Below are 20,619 nucleotides of genomic sequence, written 5' to 3'. Positions count from 1 at the left end.
TCTTAAAAAGTCTCGGTTCAGGCACCGTTAATTATGTATGAGATTAATTTAGATTAATTAATCACAGAGTATGTAATTAATTAGATTACATTTTTAATCGATTGACAGCCCTAAAATAAATAAATAATATATAAATATAAATATATATACTCCGTTAACAGCGTCAAAATAAAGTTAAAGTAGCAGAAGATAAAATCTGTTTTTGATGAGGAGTCATGTTCGGTCTAAAGACCCCGAGACTCATGGGAGTTGTAGTTCCTAAAACAGACAACAGCAGGTTAACCCCGAGACTCATGGGAGTTGTAGTTCCTAAAACAGACAACAGCAGGTTAACCCCGAGACTCATGGGAGTCGTAGTTCCTAAAACAGACAACAGCAGGTTAACCCCGAGACTCATGGGAGTCGTAGTTCCTAAAACAGACAGACAACAGCAGGTTGTAGTTTATAAATAGTTTATTCACCTTTACAGCGTTTTTATTTCACTATAAAACGAGAAGGGGGGGGGCAGTTTAATATGAACTGTTTCCACGGTGATACAGGAAGTTACCGTAACGTTTCTGTTTCACAGATTAAAGAAAATGAACATCCAATATGGTTACCGTGCCAACTCCAAACTCACGGACAAACGGAGGAAGAGTACTTTAAAATCAGAGCGGGTCCAATCAGAGGCCCCTGAAGGAGGTCCAATCAGAGGGCCAATCAGAGGGCCCTGAAGGAGGTCCAATCAGAGGGCCCTTAAGGAGGTCCAATCAGAGGGCCCCTGAAGGAGGTCCAATCAGAGGCCCCTTAAGGAGGTCCAATCAGAGGTCCAATCAGAGGGCCCTTAAGGAGGTCCAATCAGAGGGCCAATCAGAGGGCCCTGAAGGAGGTCCAATCAGAGGGCCCCCTGAAGGAGGTCCAATCAGAGGGCCCTGAAGGAGGTCCAATCAGAGGGCCCTGAAGGAGGTCCAATCAGAGGGCCCCTGAAGGAGGTCCAATCAGAGGCCCCTGAATGGAAATCGTATCGAGACAGACTTTAATATCAGGGATGCCCTGAATCCAGGATTCAGCTTCAGATTCAGCTGAATATTGGGCTTTTTGACGGGGTTGGGTTTCTGCTGAACCCTACGCTGTCACTCCGCGCTACGCTGGTCGCCGTAATGACGGCGCCGTTGATTACAGGAAGGTGTTTACGTAGGTGGAGCTTCAATGCAGCAGGCTGAGAGGAAGTGGAAATGGAACTGGTGAGCAGAAAAAGTGTTGTTTGGCAGTACTTTCAGTCAAAAGAAGGCCATTCAAGTCCAGCTACATGTTCAATCTGCAATGCTGATTAGTCTGGTGGTGGCGAGGACCCTAAACAATACACAACATCACCGCTGTTACAACATCTGGTCTGAAACATCTGGAAGAATACGAGCTGAGCATGAAGGAATCTACAGACAGCAGCCAGAATGCAGCAACTTCAGGTACGGCAAAGGAAGGACAGTCACTGTTTACTTCATTAATGTGTTGACTGTGTTCATGGACGGAGGACGGGACGAGGACTCAGCAGAACCTCAACCAGGGGGTTCAGGACTCAGCAGAACCTCAACCAGGGGGTTCAGGATTCAGCAGAACCTCAACCAGGGGGTTCAGGACTCAGCAGAACCTCAACCAGGGGGTTCAGGATTCAGCAGAACCTCAACCAGGGGGTTCAGGATTCAGCAGAACCCCAAAAATCTGGATTTGGTGCATCCCTGATTTAAGATATCAGTAAATATCGTATCGTTGTCCAAAGGCGCTGACATACCAACCCGATAATCGGCCGTCAAACAGTCTGGCGAGGTCGGTGACTCGAGTCTGTTCGGTGTGCTCCGTGCCGTCGGCCTTCATTTGGGCCGACCTGACTTGTTGCGTCAGAGGGCGGGCAGTTGGACTCAATGACCCATCTGATTGGTGGAGAGCTAACCCGGAAATGACGAGCGTGATGAGCCTGGCTAACGCCTCTCAAAATCTGATGAAAACCTTTTTGTTGTTCTTTGTTGATCTGAAATGAAGACAGTTTCAGCAACTGCACGACCTATTTCTCTCTTACGCTAACAGCTGTCAGTTTTCAGAAAAGTGTTCGTTTACACGTCCCCGTGTATATATGGCGTCTAGAGCACGCCAGACCTGTAGGTGGCGGTGTAACGAGAAGCTCAAGCCCACGTTAGCCAATCAGAATCCAGAAAATAGCAACAACAGCAACCAATCACTTCCTCCCTCGCTCTCTCTCGGCTGCCTAAACCTCCGTTTGTCTCAGTTTACATGCTAACGTTCAAACTAACGGAGAATTCTCCGTTAGCGTGTAAACGAAGGACACAAACGAAGGGAAATGTCTCTGTTTTTCAAAACAACCATGTACGTGTAAACGGGGCCTTAAAATGTTTTCAGAAACACGTTTCGGGGAACTATTTCAGTCCAATATGAGATCGTATTCTGATCAAGCCGCCATTATGCCCCGTTGAAAAAAACGGGAGCAGCCAGACCCACCCTCGTCCAATCAGCTGCCGGTTCTCATTTTTTGGACGACAATCCAGATTAGCGCCGCCTGCTGTTATGGAGACGTATTGCGCAGAGCGTACGCTCAAGTCGGCGTCTCTTCGGTGTGTTCTGAGGCACTTTTTGGACCTCAGGGAGACGACTGATGCCTGACTGGCTTTCCTGCGGACGGCCGTCTGGTTGGTGTGTCAGGGGCGTTAACTGCGAGGTCTGAAGATGTCTGAGAGCGTTAAGAGACACGCAGCACCGGCCTGGCAGTGAGAGGAACTAAACATTCAGAAATCAGCCGCAGGAAATACGTCCTCATAGCTGAACCAGAGAAGGCAGCGCTCGCCGTTCTAAACTCGGCGCTAACGCGGTGAAGCGGTCCCAGCGTGGTTAGGGTTAGACACCAGAGACTAGGTCGTTGCTTTCTCCTTTCAGTCCTTCCAGAAACATGTTTTTTTTGTGATTGTTGCGGGCAAAAATCCTTGATTACGTGTCACGTTTTCTTAAAAAATACGATGGAATACGCGGGATATTTTATTTGCAAAAACTGTGGCGTCATCGTGGCTTCATCGCGGGGTCTGCAGCTTTTCGATGATGTTCACGTCGCTACATAACGTCGCTACATAACGTCGCTACATAACGTCGCTACATAACGTCGCTACATAACGTCACATAACGTCGCTACATAACGTCACATAACGTCGCTACATAACGTCACATAACGTCGCTACATAACGTCACATAACGTCGCTACATAACGTCACATCATAACGTCACATCATAACGTCGCTACGTAACGTCACATAACGTCGCTACATAACGTCGCTACATAACGTCGCTACATAACGTCACGTCGCTACATAACGTCGCTACGTAACGTCGCTACGTAACGTCACATCATAACGTCACATCATAACGTCGCTACATAACGTCGCTACGTAACGTCACTTCATAACGTCGCTACGTAACGTCGCTACGTAACGTCGCTTCGTAACGTCGCTACGTAACGTCGCTACGTAACGTCGCTTCGTAACGTCGCTACGTAACGTCGCTACGTAACGTCGCTTCGTAACGTCGCTACGTAACGTCGCTTCGTAACGTCGCTTCGTAACCTCGCTACGTAACGTCACATCATAACGTCACATCATAACGCCACATCGTAACGTCACATCGTAACGCCACATCGTAACGTCGCTACGTAACGTCGCTACGTAACGTCGCTACGTAACGTCACATCATAACGTCACATCATAACGTCACATCGTAACGTCGCATCGTAACGTCGCTACGTAACGTCACATCATAACGTCACATCATAACGTCGCTACGTAACGTCACATCATAACGTCACATCATAACGTCACATCGTAACGTCACATCGTAACGTCGCTACGTAACGTCGCTACGTAACGTCGCTACGTAACGTCACATCACGTCGCTACGTAACGTCGCTACGTAACGTCGCTACGTAACGTCGCTTCGTAACGTCGCTACGTAACGCCGCTACGTAACGCCGCTACGTAACGTCACATCATAACGTCACATCGTAACGTCGCACATCGTCAACGTCACATCGTAACGTCGCATACGTAACGTCACATCATAACGCTCACATCATAACGCTCACATCGTAACGTCACATCGTAACGTCACATCATAACGCCGTCATACGTCGTAACGTCACATCATAACGTCACATCATAACGTCGCATACGTAACGTCACATCATAACGTCACATCATAACGTCGCTACGTAACATCATAACGTCGCTACGTAACGTCGCTACGTAACGTCACATCATAACGTCACATCATAACGTCGCTACGGGTTATCCTCAGGAACTGTTCGTTGTACAGGTGCATATGGACTGCTACGATATCATTTAACCAGTGTAATGATCCACTTTTGAATGGACTGTGTGCTCTCTGACTAAGTGTAGAAAAATACTGGGCTAATGACAACGCATTGATCATGAGCCTGTAACATAACTGGTCTGATTATGAATTGTTTTTACATGTACTGAGTGGCATTTCTTCTGCCTTGTCCTGTTCAGTCCGTGATGGGAGTGCCACTTTGTGAATGAATGACATCATTCAAGAGCCGGACCTGATTGGTCCTGGTCAGTCAACCAGACTATTTAAGGTTATGGTTGAGGTGAATGTGAGCAGTTACCTGATGAAGGTCTAAGACCGTAACGTAGTATTTGTCTAAATAGATTATTGCCTGATCGTATCCTTTATTTATCTTTATTACGCGTTGAACTATGAGATCTCATGATCATGTTTTTCTGGAGGGACTGGACTTTTTCTGGCGTTTTGGCGCCTTTCAGACGTAAAGGGCTGCGTGAACAGACTCGTGTTGGCGTTTTCAGACTTGAGACCCTCTCCGCTGGTCGCGTCTGAACGGGCTGGGGACAGGAAGTGTGTTGTTGTTACAGGAAGTGTGTTGTTGTTGTTGTACTCAGACGGAGCTGGCAGATCGATCACAGATCAGACAGGACGAACCCTTGCGGCTGGTAGAAAGCACCACAGTTAGCTTAGCTTAGCACCAAAAACCCAACAAGAGGAACTGTAGAGCCTTTGCACACGGCGTTCATCGAGCCCGGGCGCGACACACACACACACACACACACAGACAGACGCAGACACACACACAGAGACACACTCACACACACGGTGCTCAGTGTTGGTATCTGACCTCATCAGAACCGTCTCGTTTTGTCGTTTTTTTCCGATGTTTTAGTCACTTCTTTGTTGTCGAAGTTTCCGTCGTGTTTTCGTGACGTTTGTATCTGACCAGATTCTTTTAAAAACCGTCACGTTTTGACGTTTGTCACTTTTTTCAAGGTTTTTGTGGCAAAAACAGCACCAATAGACCCCACACAGGAGGCGTCAGAGCGTCCGTCCTGAAACCAGCGGGTGGCGTCCTAGCTGCTCGGTCCGTGTGTTAAACCCCGCCCGCCCGGCGCCCCAGGGTGGTGAAACCAAGCGGTCTGAGTTGAGTGTGTTGTCGGGGTGTATTAGCATACGTAGCTGCGTAGCTTGAAGCAGAGGTGTCTGGAGGAATGGTTCCTCTGTGTGTATCGTAGCTTAATATTTGATATATATAAGATATCAGAGTAGAACTATAACACAAATACATTTCTCTGGGAGTAGAGGAGTCGGACAGAGAAGAAGGAACAGCATTTGAACAAAAGATGATTGGGGAAGTCTGGCTCTTCTCTCCGTGTGTTGGGACGTCCCAAACGGAAACGCAAGTACCTCAAACTTTCCTAAAGGGTGCAAATGTTTGTCCAGGGAAAGCTACATTACGTCCCCTTCTCTTTCATTCTGCACCCTTCAATCCGTCCAACGGTAGAGTTCTGGCCTCTTATGGCGTGTGACACCAAGGCGTTTTTTTCAGAAGTTTTCGACGTGTGTGTGTGTGTGTCTGTGTGCATGCGTGTGTCTGTGCGTGTCTGTGTTTCTGAGTGTGTGTGTGTGTCTCTGAGTGTGTGTGTGTGTGTGTCTCTGAGTGTGTGTGTGTGTGTCTCTCTGTGTGTGCGTGTGTGTCTCTGAGTGTGCTCTGTGTGCATGCGTGTGTCTGTGTTTCTGAGTGTGTGTGTCTCTGAGTGTGTGTGTGTGTGTGTGTGTGTGTGTGTGTGTGTCTCTGAGTGTGTGTGTGGGTGTGTCTCTGAGTGTCTCTGTGTGCATGCGTGTGTCTGTGTCTGAGTGTGTGTGTCTGTGTCTGAGTGTGTGTGTGTCTGTGTGTGTCTGTGTGTGCGTGTCTGCGTCTCTGAGTGTGTGTGTCTCTGAGTGTGTGTGTGTGTGTGTGTGCGTGTGTGTCTGTGTGTGCGTGTCTGCGTCTCTGTGTGTGTGTGTGTGTCTGAGTGTGTGTGTCTGAGTGTACATGCGTGTGTGTGTCTGAGTGTGTGTGTGTGTGTGTCTCTGAGTGTGCGTGCGTGTGTGTGTGTCTCTCTGAGTGTGTGTGTCTGTGTGTGTCTCTGTATGTGTGTCTGTGTGTCTCTGAGTGTGCGTGCGTGTGTCTGAGTGTGTGTGTGTCTCTGAGTGTGCGTGCGTGTGTCTGAGTGTGTGTGTCTCTCTGAGTGTGCGTGCGTGTGTCTGAGTGTGTGTGTGTCTCTGAGTGTGCGTGCGTGTGTCTGAGTGTGTGTGTCTCTCTGAGTGTGCATGTGAGTGTGTGTGTCTGTGTGTGTGTGTGTGTGTCTGAGTGTGTGTGTGTGCGTGTGTCTCTCTGAGTGTGCATGTGTGTCTGTGTGTGTGTCTTGTGAATGTGCGTGAGTTGAACTATTTGAACTAGCTCTAGTGCATAGATCTCTAAAAGCCAATCAGTGTTTATAAAGCCGTAGCTGTGTTGAGGGAGCAGCTCCAGTGTTAGCAGAGCCCCGACAGAACCAAACTCCATCCAGAAAACAGGCATTTTAAGAGTTGTTTGCCTGTCGTCTTGCTGACAGACCTGATAATGTATCAATTCAGACTTTTTACAAATCATCATCATGTTGTTGTTATTTCGGCTTACTAAGGCTTCATGTTTTGCGGGAAAAGTCTTAATATTTTAGAGATAGGAAGTCGTAATAGTTGGCAGAAATAAGCGTTAGTGTGAAGATAATTTCACCACTTTTAGAGTCCAGAATCAGAGGGAAACGCTGCAGATTTAGAGCTAAATAATGTCCTAATATTACACCCATCAACAAGCACAGTGGAGTCATTTCTTTCTGATGAAACAGGTAATCTTGTGTGATGTCAGCTTGTTAAATATGAATATGTTCTAGTTCATTCTCTAAATCTCTAAGAGTGGACAGAACAAGACATTAGAGGACGTTATTTTGGGCTTTTTGGGGAAACTCTGATCTACATTTTAGAGACAGAACTACTCATCCATTCATCCAGACCATGATCACACACTGATTAACATCTGTGGAACTGTGTGTGTGCACACGGCTGCAGATGGTGATGTCATCTTCAGCTCCCCTGATTGGCTGACAGGGGACAGCGCCCATTTCCTCCCTTCTGACACACTCAGGATATTATTAGACGGTGTGTATGTGTCTCTGAGTCTGTCTCTCTCAGTGTGTATGTGTCTCTGAGTCTTTGTCTCTCTCAGTGTGTGTGTGTGTGTCTGAGTGTTTGTCTCTCTCTCTGTGTGTGTGTATGTGTGTGTGTGTCTCTCTCTCTGTGTGTGTGTGTATGTGTGTGTCTCTCTCTCTGTGTGTGTGAGTGTGTGTGTGTGTGTCTCTCTCTCTGTGTGTGTGAGTGTGTGTGTGTGTCTCTCTCTCTCTCTGTGTGTGTGTGAGTGAGTGAGTGAGTGAGTGAGTGTGTGTGTGTGTGTGGAGATCCAACAACTAATCCAGGAAATAATCCACACATGAAGAAGTGAAGCGAGATCTTCAGAACCGTGGGAGAATTTGGGCCGAAAGATGTTAAAACGTGAACACACGGAGAGGAGAGTCAACCTCCAGAGAACAGAAGAGAAGATTGGTCTGCATAACGTTTCCTACAGCTGGTCAGGGAGGAGGGGAGGAGGGGAGGGAGGGAGGCAGGAAGGCAGGAAGGAAGGAAGGAAGGCAGGAAGGAAGGGAGGAAGGAAGGCAGGAAGGGAGGGAGGAAGGAAGGAAGTGAGGAAGGAAGGGAGGGAGGAAGGGAGGAAGGCAGGAAGGAAGGGAGGGAGGAAGGAAGGCAGGAAGGGAGTGAGGAAGGAAGGAAGGCAGGAAGGGAGGGAGGAAGGAAGGCAGGAAGGAAGGCAGGAAGGGAGGAAGGAAGGAAGGCAGGAAGGAAGGGAGGGAGGAAGGAAGGAAGGGAGGAAGGAAGGGAGGAAGGACACACGGGTTATCTGACAAACAGGGTGTACACAAGTCTACTTTCAGTTTATATTCAAGTTTTACTCCTTTTATTTTGGAACTCTCGGTCCATTCGTCCATCTCATTGTCCATCTGCACCTGCGTGACCCGGCCACGCCCACACGCTAAGCCCCGCCCTCCTCGCCTCCGCCCACCACGTCATGTGATTGTCCAGAAGATTTCGGAGAGGAGAGAGAGGACGGGGGGCCGTGGTCCAACGGTTATATCCCCCCGTTAGCTAGCGTTAGCTAACACGCAGGGCTGAGTCTGGGGCGTAAACATACCGAGTGTGTGTGTGTGTGTGTGTGTGTGTGTGTGTGTGTGTGTGTGTGTGTGTCTGTCAGACTTTGGTGATCTGATTGTGCCTGTCGTCCTCGTAGGGCTCGTTCTCGGGGTCTGAGTCCGTGGTGTCTGAGTAGCGGTAGTGGTCCGGCTCGTTGTCGCTGACGTCAGGCGTCACGGAGGGCGCCGTGCTGCTGGCATCAGAGTCCATGGCCTCCTCCACCGTCTTAGTGAAGAACAGCTTCACCTGGAGATCACCATGGAAACACACACACAGACACACACACACACACACAGAGACACAGAGACAGACACACACACAGACATAGAGACACACAGAGACACACACACACACAGACATAAAGAGACACACACACAGACATAAAGAGACACACACAGACATAAAGAGACACACATAGACATAAAGAGACACACACAGAGACACACACACACAGAGACACACACACAGAGACACACACACACAGAGTTAGTGGGAATACCCCTTTACTACTCTTGTTTTAGTTTTCTGTTCCCTAGATGTCTGACCTTAAAGTTTGGGGAGAAGTTCCTGTTGGCCTTGTCTTTGTTGGCCTTGTCCAGGTCGTTCTTGGTCAGCGTGAGAACCAGGAAGTCGTTGCCCTCTCCGCCTGTCGTCGTCGTCGTCATCATCTCCGCTGTCGCCATGACGCCCAGGTTGTGGTGCGTCCTGTCAGCGCCGCCGTTCTCCAGCCGCTCCGGGATCTCCTCCGGCCCCGGGATGAAGAAGGTGTTGACCCAGAAGTGGAACATCTTTTCCTGAAAAACACGCACACAATCAACAGGTCGGCGCTGGGAAATAACATACAAACATCCTAAACCCACCAGACTCCATGTAAATAATCAGCATCCTAAACCCACCAGACTCCATGTAAATAATCAGCATCCTAAACCCACCAGACTCCATGTAAATAATCAGCATCCTAAACCCACCAGACTCCATGTAAATAATCAGCATCCTAAACCCACCAGACTCCATGTAAATAATCAGTACTTTAAGCATCCTAAACCCACCAGACTCCATGTAAATAATCAGCATCCTAAACCCACCAGACTCCATGTAAATAATCAGCATCCTAAACCCACCAGACTCCATGTAAATAGTCAGTACTTTAAGCATCCTAAACCCACCAGACTCCATGTAAATAATCAGTACTTTAAGCATCCTAAACCCACCAGACTCCATGTAAATAATCAGTACTTTAAGCATCCTAAACCCACCAAACTCCATGTAAATAATCAGTACTTTAAGCATCCTAAACCCACCAGACTCCATGTAAATAATCAGCATCCTAAACCCACCAGACTCCATGTAAATAGTCAGTACTTTAAGCATCCTAAACCCACCAGACTCCATGTAAATAGTCAGTACTTTAAGCATCCTAAAACACACTTCATTCTAAGTCGACACTTGCACACAAAAACAGGACAATAGGGTCCAAGTTGTAAACTAAACTAAGTGACCCTTTCAGTGTTTAGTGAGTGTTAAAATCTCTTATTAATGTGCGAGTCTTCCTCACCTTCTTCATCATCTTGTTCTGCTTGTGGAAGAACTCCACCTTGATGTCTCCGCAGACAGGAAGTGGCTGCGGGAACTCAAACAGCATCACTTTGTCTTCCCGCCGGGTGTTAGCTGGGTTGGACGTGTGGATCTTCACCTTCAGCTGGTACACCACGAACTGAGGGTCTGCAGCACGGAAACACAACGTTAACACAACGTTAGCACAACGTTAGCACACAACGTGTACTTCTCCTGCAAAGTCTTTTCATTTTCACATATTTTTATGAATGTATGTGATGTCTCTTGTGTGTGTGTGTCTCTGTGTGTGTGTGTGTGTGTGTGTGTGTGTGTGTGTGTGTGTGTGTGTGTGTGTGTAGCAGACTTACTGCAGGTGCCAGCAGTGAACATGGGGACGGTTTCAAACAGCATCTTGTGGAAGAGCAGAGCGACGGGTTTATACATCAGCTGGTTCCTCAGCAGGAAGCTGTAGTAGATGACATACCTCCTCTGGCTGGGGATGGTGACACCCTACACACACACACACACACACACACACACACACACACACACACACACACACACACACACACCTTTAAGAAAGAGCAGCAAAATCATTTTTCTAACAGTCTGCTTTCATTTCAGCGTGTCCCTCCCCAGTCAGACACCCTGGGGTGACGTACCCTCCCCAGTCAGACACCCTGGGGTGACGTACCCTCCCCAGTCAGACACCCTGGGGTGACGTACCTTCTTGTCCCGAGTGCGGACCTCTCCGTAGAAGTCCAGCGCCTCCTGCGCCTCCTGGAACTTGCGGCGGTGCAGCAGGTAGGCACAGATCATCACGCCGGTGCGACCCTTCCCCGCCTTGCAGTGGATGGCAGCCACGTGCTGCTCGTCCTCGCTCAGCCAGTGGTCCAGGTCCTCACAGAACGGACGGATCAGCTCCAGCTGGGGGGGGTTGTGGTCCTCAAACGGGTACTGGGCCACTGGCAGAGACGTAGAGAGACAAGAGAGGGGTAAGACACATACAGAGACAAACCGACAGAGAGAGGGTGTGTGAGAGAGAGAGAGACAGAGAGAGAGAGAGAGAGAGAGACAGAGAGAGGGAAAGACAGACAGAGAGAGGGTGAGAGACACAGAGAGAGAGAGAGAGAGAGAGAGACAGACAGAGAGAGACAGAGAGAGGGAAAGACAGACACAGAGAGAGACAGACACATACAGAGACAAACAGACAGAGAGAGGGTGAGAGAGAGAGAGAGACAGACAGAGAGAGGGAAAGACAGACACAGAGAGAGACAGAGACACATACAGAGACAAACAGACAGAGAGAGGGTGAGAGAGAGAGACAGAGACAGACACAGAGAGAGAGAGAGAGAGAGAGAGAGAGAGAGAGAGAGAGAGAGAGAGACAGACAGACAGAGAGAGAGAGAGAGAGAGAGAGAGAGAGAGAGACAGACAGAGAGACACAGAGAGAGAGAGAGAGAGACAGAGACAGAGAGGGGGGGGGTCTTTATAAAGATTAGAAAACATGAAACTGAGTCTCACCTCGACAGCTGAACTTGGATGTGTCGTAATGTCGCTCAGCACACCTGCAGAGAGACAGACAGGCAGAGAGACAGGCAGGCAGACAGGTAGAGAGAAGTTACAGCAACACAAGGTTTCTCTGAATATTCCTACACTGATTCTCTACATCTTGTAGCTTTGTTTTCTACTCAGCAGGAGCTAACCGCTAACCGCTAACAGCTAACAGCTAGCATTATGTTTACATTAAGCGTTATTGTCGGTACACGATCCGTTCTGCGCATGCTCAGATGATAATCCTGTTGTACGAGGATTTACGACACTGCGCGATCTGTTCCACGCTTCCGGTCATAGTTGTAGCGGTCTGCCGTTAGCCTCCACCGGACAGCTAACGTTAGTTCAGACTGAATCAAGCTGTCAGCTAGCGGTTAGTCGAATTAGCTGTTAGCTAAACTAGCTATGACAGATCGTGCAGCGTCGTAAATCCCATGGATGTATTAAGAGAACTCGTAAAACATTATCATCGTACGCATGCGCAGCACGGATCGCGTACCGAGAGTACGCAACTTCTAGGCAAGACCCGCCCTTCAGCAGTATTCATACACTACTATTGGCCACGTAAGACCCGCCCTTCAGCAGTATTCACACACTACTATTGGCCAGGTAAGTCCCGCCCTTCAGCAGTATTCATACGCTACTATTGGCCAGGTAAGACCCGCCCTTCAGCAGTATTCACACGCTACTATTGGCCACGCAAGACCCGCCCTTCAGCAGTATTCACACACTACTATTGGCCACGCAAGACCCGCCCTTCAGCAGTATTCATACGCTACTATTGGCCAGGCAAGACCCGCCATTCAGCAGTATTCATACGCTACTATTGGCCAGGCAAGACCCGCCCTTCAATAGCATTCATACGCTACTATTGGCCAGGCAAGACCCGCCCTTCAGCAGTATTCACACGCTACTATTGGCCAGGCAAGACCCGCCCTTCAGCAGTATTCACACGCTACTATTGGCCAGGTAAGACCCGCCCTTCAGCAGTATTCACACGCTACTATTGGCCAGGCAAGACCCGCCCTTCAATAGCATTCACACGCTACTATTGGCCAGGTAAGTCCCGCCCTTCAGCAGTATTCACACGCTACTATTGGCCAGGCAAGACCCGCCCTTCAGCAGTATTCACATGCTACTATTGGCCAGGCAAGACCCGCCATTCACCAGCATTCACACGCTACTATTGGCCAGGCAAGTCCCGCCCTTCAGCAGTATTCACACGCTACTATTGGCCAGGCAAGACCCGCCCTTCAGCAGTATTCACACGCTACTATTGGCCACGCAAGACAAGACCCGCCATTCACCAGCATTCACACGCTACTATTGGCCAGGCAAGTCCCGCCCTTCAGCAGTATTCACACGCTACTATTGGCCAGGCAAGACCCGCCCTTCAGCAGTATTCACACGCTACTATTGGCCAGGCGTCCATGCTTACTCAAGGTAACAGAACCCGAGCTGTTCAGGTCCTTTCCCCTGACCAATCAGCTACCTCAACCCCAACCAATCGGGCTGCTTCATAGGGCAGGACTAGCCTAGAAGCTAACGTGGGTTCCATAATAACGCTTAAAAGTCTCTGGACACAGACCTACAAATGGCATTTAAATAAAAACTTACAGATTGTAGATCTTGTAGTGATTCTTGTGCTTTGAGTCTAGAAACCTGAGAGAGAGATGGAACAGTTTATAAACCTTAAATATTTAAAGCGACAAACCTGAGGGATCAACAGGAAGTGGATTTAAGTGTCCTCACCGTACGACGTCATCGATGTTGTTCCTGTAGACGCCTTCCAGACGCTCCGCAGGGAAACCCATCGCTATGATGTTGGGGTAAATATCTGATCGCTCTGTTAGGGATCCACGGTCACTAAAGGGTCATTTCATCCACTAAAAGGTCTGTTGTTGCTGCTGACAGACTCAGATTATTATTCTAAGTGTCTGACAACATTATGAAAGGATCCCTACAGAGATAGACCTTTTAGTTAAAGAGGAAGATCCTTTTAGTTTAACATGAAACAGCCCCGAAATCACCATCACCAAACCCACCAGACTCCATGTAAATAATCAGGACTTTCATCATCGTTAAACACACTTCATTCAAAGAGGACAGAAACTAAATCAAACTATCAAAAGCCGTCTTGGTTCATCTTTCCACTGTTCCAACAATCACCACTCTGGTTTGGTTGAAATAAACCCTTAATTCACCCATTTACATGTGGAGATATGCTGGCTGTATACACGCTAAAAGTCCTGATTATTTACATGGAGTCTGGTGGAGATATGCTGGCTCTATACACGCTAAAAGTCCTGATTATTTACATGGAGTCTGGTGGGTTTGGTGATGGAGATTTCTGGGCTGTTTCATGTTAAACTAAAAGGATCTTACTCTTTAACAAATAGTTTGTCACTGAGCAGTAAAGTTACCGGGTGAATGAAGGATACAGGTCAGGTCCAGGTCGAAGCCGTCCTCTTGGTATCGCCTTTTATTTCTGCTCACGATCTCCTTGATTAGGGCGGCCATTATTATCCGGGTCTCCGGGGAGACAGCACCGAGAGGCCGCCTGTCTTGCTGCGGCTCTTCGCTGCCTGGCTCCCGGGGAGAGAAGCTAGCTTAGCCCGGAGCTAGCTTAGCCCAGCCGGAGCTAGGGCTGAAGCTACGTCACCTGTATTGTTCGAATACGGTGTTGATAATAAAGTTTGTTTAAAAAAACAATATAGAGACAGATAGATACAGCTACGGCGACGACAGTTGACTTTAATACTGAAACAACTAGGTAAGTTTAGAAGACAAAAATCGTGGTTTGGATTAAAACACTCCCGAGGAACTGGGTGAAAGTGTTAAAAATCATATTGTCATATTAGCAGCCTAGATTTTACGAGAGTTACGAGCGTAATTTTGCGTCACTTCCGGCCGTTGCTGTATCTCTTGTAGCCACAACCCGGAGCTAGCTCCCCGCTATTTTTTAAACCGTTACGAGCAAAAACAATAAAAATGAATCCGTAAGATTAATAAAAAACAGCAACACCAACAGTTAGTGTCTAATGGGTGACAACGAGCCCGTTAAGGTGGTCCTCGGTGCCGCCTGGTGAGCTCCGGAGGGGCCAACGGCTACTCGGCCTACTGGTTGACAGGCTGCCCGGAGATCGGAGCTGTTTTCTGGGTCAGAAACAGGGGGCGTCGGGCCCGGACTTCCAGGTCCCCCCCGCCTGGAAACAGAACCATCCGCGGTGGTGTAATTGTCCGTTGGGATCTAGTTCTCCAGAATCTCACACGGGTCCAGTTGGACTTGTTCTCCCGGCTTCGGTGTAGCAGCAGAAACGCCGTGATTGGCTTCAGATTGGCGGAGAGAACAATCTCTCCTAGGCGTCTTTTAGAAAACATACATACAGAGACACTTCCGGTACGGACCTTCAAAATAAAACTCTAAATCAAAGCTCTTCTGTTGGCACATACTCCAAACACATAAAACATTCAAAGATTTTTTTAAAACAAATGAGATAAGTTAGACATAATGGACTTTCTTGTGTGTATATTTCTTTCTAATTTGTTGTTTTACTATTTATTTCTTGTCTTTTGAAATTGAAATTCATGTTACTGGGTAAACTGCGGCTAAATACATTTGAATATTACGAGAATACTAAATAAATGCATTAATTTAGTGTCATTTATTATAATGTTACAAGTCATGTATTTATTTAATTGGATTTCTCTTTTTAATCATGATAATGAGTATGATTTATTTTGTAAAAACGCGTCATTTCCGGTTGCTGAGTCACTCTGTCTGACTTGACCAATCAGGTTCTGATGTTTTTATTCTTTATTCACAACCTCTAAAAAGCCCAAATTAACTTCAGCTGCCGCATCTCACACATGTTATAATTATTTATAATTATTAATAATTATTCCTATTATTATTATTATTATTATTTTTATTTTTTTTATTAGTTTTCTTCTTATTTTTTATTATTTTTCAATTTATTTATTTTCTCTCATTATTTTTTCTTTTCTTCTTTTTCTCATTATTATTTAATTTTATTTATAATAATAATTATTTGTATTTTTCTTATTTCATTTTTTAAATTATTTTATATTAATACATTTTATTATTTTCTCTCTCATTTATTCTTTCTATTAATTATTATTATTTTATTATTATTTTCTATTTTTTATATTCATTTAATTTATTTATTTTCTATTTTTTTTTAATTATTTTTAATAATAACAATGACTGTGTATGTGTGCGTGTAACGGCTGCAGCCTCTGTCTTTATGAATGAATCTTCCTGTGTTACAGCGGCCCCTGCTGGACAAATACCGATAATACACAACTCATATTTTCACTTATTTATTTTTAATAACACAAACGTCACTTCCGGTTGAACAGCTGGCAGTTGGTTTGTTATTTTCAGCCATAACTGAAACATTAAAATATATAAAATTACACACACCTATCCCCGTTAAAATGATCCCTCTTTCTTTAAAATATTTTAACATTTTTCTTAAATATTTCCGACTTTTTTTCTTAAAATATTTTAACATTTTTCTTAAATATTTCCGACTTTTTTTCTTAAAATATTTTAACATTTTTCTTAAATATTTCCGACTTTTTTTCTTAAAAAATGTAACATTTTTCTTAAATATTCCTAATTTCTTTCTTAAAATATTTCAACATTTATTTTCTCCAAAATATTCCGACTTTTATTTTTAAAATATGTTAAAATATTTCTTACATTTTCTGACTTTTATTCTCCAAAAATAATCCTTAAATCTTTCGACCTTTTTTTAATAATATTTTATTGTAATATCATCAAAACCTTAAAAAAAAAAAACATATATTTTACCTTTTTTATCAAAATATTTCTACTTCATTCTACACTCCCGCGCTATAGGTGGCGGTAGTGAGTCTGAAAGTTACAATGCTCCGTGAACGCACCACCGTAGATGCTCCGTGAACGCACCGCCGTAGAGCAAACCGAGGAAGTGTTGCTGCTGCTGCGTGACGACGTGCCTATCGGAGGTAAGCGCCGGTCACAGTTTACCGGATAAACGGAGAGTTTCTGCGTGTTTTCGTGTAACAGAACCGGAGTAACCGGAGCTGTTGGGGCTCTGCGGCATTTTCCCAGCGGGGATATACGTCGCTGCATGCGGGCACAAACCGCTCTGTTACAGCCGGAGAGGAGAGCCGAGAAGGTCAAGCTAATGCTAACGTTAGCAGCTAGCGTCAACAGTCCTTTCGGTTTCTATAATGATAACACCGGAGGGTCTCAAACTGTGGTCCGGGGACTTCCAGGGGTCCAGGAGGTTTAAGTGTCAGTGACAGACCCGATGTGTGTCAAAGTTTAACACTGACAGGAACGTCCCACCAGACTCCACTTACAATTCTCACAATTTATAGTTGCTTTGCTTCTTGTTAGAAATACAAAACGTATAGATCATGACCGGAGGTCAGAAACTACGTAGCAGGAGCTTCTTTTCAAAACGGCTTGAATCCAAATGTTGTTATTATTGTAACAAGACCTACATGTGCAGATAACTACAATCATTTTCCGTCAAACTTTTGCCAAAATACAAGTGCTTTGCTTGTTGTTAGACGTACAGTTGCTGTTAGATCATGACTGAGGACCAGCAGTATTTATCAGGACCTGGTTTTCAAAACGGCTTGAGTTAAAAATGAACACTGGTTTAGTTTTTTCAATTAATGACAGTTTCATAGCTATTGCCAACCGAACGTCTGCCAAACTCCGTTTACAAAGTTGACAGTTTTACCGTTTCCTCGCTCCCTCTCACAAAGTAAAAGCTGTGGGAACATGATTGGGTATCAGAAACTATTCACCAAGAACGGATTTTTAATCCGGCTTGAATAAAAAAAAATAAAGACTTGTTTCAGTTTGATGCATCAGTTACATTTTTGAAGACCTTCCAGAATCAGAAGAATCAGAAAGGAGTAGTTAACCTATGTGGAGATTGCCTTGGTGATTGGTACACACACACACACACACACACACACACACACACACACACAGACAGACAGACAGACACTAGTAAGAAGAAATAATAAATACATATAGGGAGACAAATATAAACAAAATAGCTGTTTAAGTAGTTTAAGCACTGTGTGTAATTTCCCACCAAACTCCATTCAAAAATCTGACCATTTATCATGTTCTTGTTTCTGATCAGAAATACAGAGCTGTCAGAGCGAGGCTGAAGATCAAAAGCAGTTAACCAGGAACTGTGTTTCAATCCGGCTGCTGTTTAAAGTGAGTCCTTAGTATCTGTGCCCGTCCCAGACCTAACCCTAACTACCCTACCTAACCCTGACTACCCTACCTAACCCTAACTACCCTACCTAACCCTAACCACCCTACCTAATGCTAACTACCCTACCTAACCCTGACCAGCCTACCTAACCCTAACTACCCTACCTAACCCTGACTACCCTACCTAACCCTAACCAGCCTACCTAACCCTGACTGCCCCTACCTAGCCTAACTGCCCTGCCTAACCCTGACTACCCTACCTAACCCTAACTACCCTACCTAACCCCTGACTGCCCTACCTAGCCCTGCCTGACCCTGACTGCCCTACCCTAACCCTAACTGCCCTACCTAACCCTGACTGCCCTAACTACCCTACCTAACCCTGACTGCCCTACCTAACCCTAACTACCCTACCTAACCCTAACTACCCTACCTAACGCCTAACTACCCTACCTAACCCCTAACCAGCCCTACCTAACCCTAACCAGCCCTACGTAACCCCTAACCAGCCTACCTAACGCTAACTACCCTACCTAACGCTAACCACCCTACCTAATCCTAACTACCCTACCTAACGCTAACTACCCTACCTAACCCTGACTACCCTACCTAACCCTAACTACCCTACCTAACCCTAACCAGCCTACCTAACCCTAACTACCCTACCTAACCCTAACTACCCTACCTAAACTAACCCTGTCACTGTATTTCAATTACAGCTTTAAAATGTATTATTTTGAAATGTCAAAAACTTTCTGGACTTTCTTTAAATTAAATTTAATGTCGTTTTCCAGCGTGAAATAACTTGTTGTGTTGTTGTTTCTCGGCAGCCCTGCGTGTACTCCCTGTGTACTCCCTGTGTACTCCCTGTGTACTCCCTGTGTGCTTCCTGTGTGCTTCCTGTGTACTCCCTGTGTGCTTCCTGTGAGCCCGGGCCCTGAGCATGGTGTTGCGGGAGGTCCCCGTGGAGAACATGGCCCGTCCTCTGGGCAGGAACGAGGTCATCGGGCTGCTGTTCCGTCTCACCATCTTCGGCGCAGTCACTTACTTCACCATCAAGTGGATGGTAGACGCCATCGACCCGACCAGGAAGCAGAAGGTGGAGGCACAGAAACAGGTCAGAGTCACACACACACACACGCACAGGCACAGACACACACATACACATATAGAGACACGTATACACACACACACATACACACACACTGTGTTTAGACACAATACGACTCGTTAAGTTTAGGGTTTGGTTTAAAACACTCCTGAGTAACGAACATGTGTTTCCTGTGTGAAAATATTTTTATATATTATTGTATTATAGTAGATTTAGCAACATTTAGCTGTATCCCCTCTAAAGGGACCGTAGCTGTATCCCCTCTAAAGGGACCGTAGCTGTATCCCCTCTAAAGGGACTGTAGCTGTATCCCCTCTAAAGGGCCCGTAGCTGTATCCCCTCTAAAGGGACCTTAGCTGTATCCCCTCTAAAGGGACCGTAGCTGTATCCCCTCTAAAGGGCCGTAGCTGTATCCCCTCTAAAGGGACCGTAGCTGTATCCCCTCTAAAGGGCCCGTAGCTGTATCCCCTCCAAAGGAACCGTAGCGGTATCCCCTCTAAAGGGCCCGTAGCTGTATCCCCTCTAAAGGGCCCGTAGTTGTATCCCCTATAAAGGAACCGTAGCGGTATCCCCTCTAAAGGGACCGTAGCTGTATCCCCTCTAAAGGGCCCGTAGCTGTATCCCCTCTAAAGGAACCGTAGCTGTATCGCCTCTAAAGGAACCGTAGCTGTATCGCCTCTAAAGGGACCGAGCTGTATCCCCTCTAAAGGGACCGAGCTGTATCCCCTCTAAAGGGACCCGTAGCTGTATCCCCGTAGCTGTATCCCCTCTAAAGGGACCGAGCTGTATCCCCTCTAAAGGGACCGTAGCTGTATCCCCGCAGCTGTATCGCCTCTAAAGGGACCGAGCTGTATCCCCTCTAAAGGGACCGTAGCTGTATCCCCTCTAAAGGGAGCGTAGCTGTATCCCCTCTAAAGGGACCGTAGCTGTATCCCCTCTAAAGGGAGCGTAGCTGTATCCCCTCTAAAGGGACCGTAGCCGTATCCCCTCTAAAGGGACCGCAGCGGTATCCCCTCTAAAGGGACCGTAGCGGTATCCCCTCTAAAGGGACCGTAGCGGTATCCCCTCTAAAGGGACCGTAGCGGTATCCCCTCTAAAGGGACCGCAGCTGTATCCCCTCTAAAGCCAACAGCTGACTGTTTTTTTGTGTCTTTCAGGCGGAGAAGTTGATGCGTCAGATTGGAGTTAAAAACGTGAAGCTGTCTGAATATGAGATGAGCATCGCCGCTCACCTGGTCGACCCACTCAGCATGCAGGTAGCTATCTTCTACTGTCTTTATTTAGTTTCCACGGCAACAGGTACAAACAGTTTAGATTTTTTAGCCACAATGGAAGAGAGAAAATTAAGAGCATTCTGTGTGTGTCATTTTGTGTGTGTGTGTGTGTGTGTGTGTGTGTGTGTGTATGTCTCTCTGTGTCTGTGTGTGTGTCTGTCTATGTGTGTGTGTGTGTGTGTGTGTGTGTGTGTGTGTCTGTCATTGTTTCTCTGTGTGTGTGTGTCTGTGTGTGTATGTCTCTCTATATGTCTGTGTGTGTG

General features: G+C 46.5%; 2 protein-coding genes and 1 long non-coding RNA gene across 4 annotated transcripts in view; 1 reads left to right on the top strand and 2 right to left on the bottom strand.

Annotated features, from left to right (window-relative positions):
* Positions 1-435: 435 nt before the first annotated feature.
* On the bottom strand, positions 436-3,331 carry LOC144536552 (uncharacterized). The gene is made up of 2 exons (XR_013503757.1): positions 1,628-3,331; positions 436-1,596 (listed from the first exon to the last, which is right to left on the bottom strand). It is a non-coding gene; the product is annotated as an uncharacterized LOC144536552 (long non-coding RNA).
* A 3,667-nt stretch (positions 3,332-6,998) lies between these two features.
* On the bottom strand, positions 6,999-15,101 carry ptenb (phosphatase and tensin homolog B). The gene is made up of 9 exons (XM_078279488.1): positions 14,154-15,101; positions 13,465-13,549; positions 13,330-13,374; positions 11,683-11,726; positions 10,885-11,123; positions 10,527-10,668; positions 10,160-10,326; positions 9,150-9,398; positions 6,999-8,850 (listed from the first exon to the last, which is right to left on the bottom strand). Exons 1-9 carry the CDS (start codon positions 14,230-14,232, stop codon positions 8,662-8,664), a joined length of 1,239 nt encoding a protein of 412 aa, XP_078135614.1. The 5' UTR covers positions 14,233-15,101; the 3' UTR covers positions 6,999-8,661.
* A 1,545-nt stretch (positions 15,102-16,646) lies between these two features.
* The window catches only part of atad1b (ATPase family AAA domain containing 1b), an 18,481-nt gene continuing 14,508 nt past the window's right edge, over positions 16,647-20,619 (top strand). The window contains exons 1-4 of one of the 2 annotated variants that reach the window (XM_078278739.1): positions 16,647-16,728; positions 17,892-17,971; positions 18,802-19,088; positions 20,240-20,338. In XM_078278739.1, coding sequence (XP_078134865.1) covers positions 18,915-19,088; positions 20,240-20,338 — 273 coding nt within the window. In that variant the 5' untranslated portion in view covers positions 16,647-16,728; positions 17,892-17,971; positions 18,802-18,914. Of the gene's footprint in view, positions 16,729-16,801; positions 17,684-17,891; positions 17,972-18,801; positions 19,089-20,239; positions 20,339-20,619 lie in introns of those variants that run through there. The other variant, XM_078278740.1, reaches the window with a different exon arrangement.

Source organism: Sander vitreus, chromosome 21 (assembly GCF_031162955.1).
Source record: "Sander vitreus isolate 19-12246 chromosome 21, sanVit1, whole genome shotgun sequence".
Lineage (NCBI taxonomy): Eukaryota > Metazoa > Chordata > Actinopteri > Perciformes > Percidae > Sander > Sander vitreus.
Note: the sequence above shows the minus strand (reverse complement) of the source record. Positions and strands in the feature narration are given on the sequence as shown.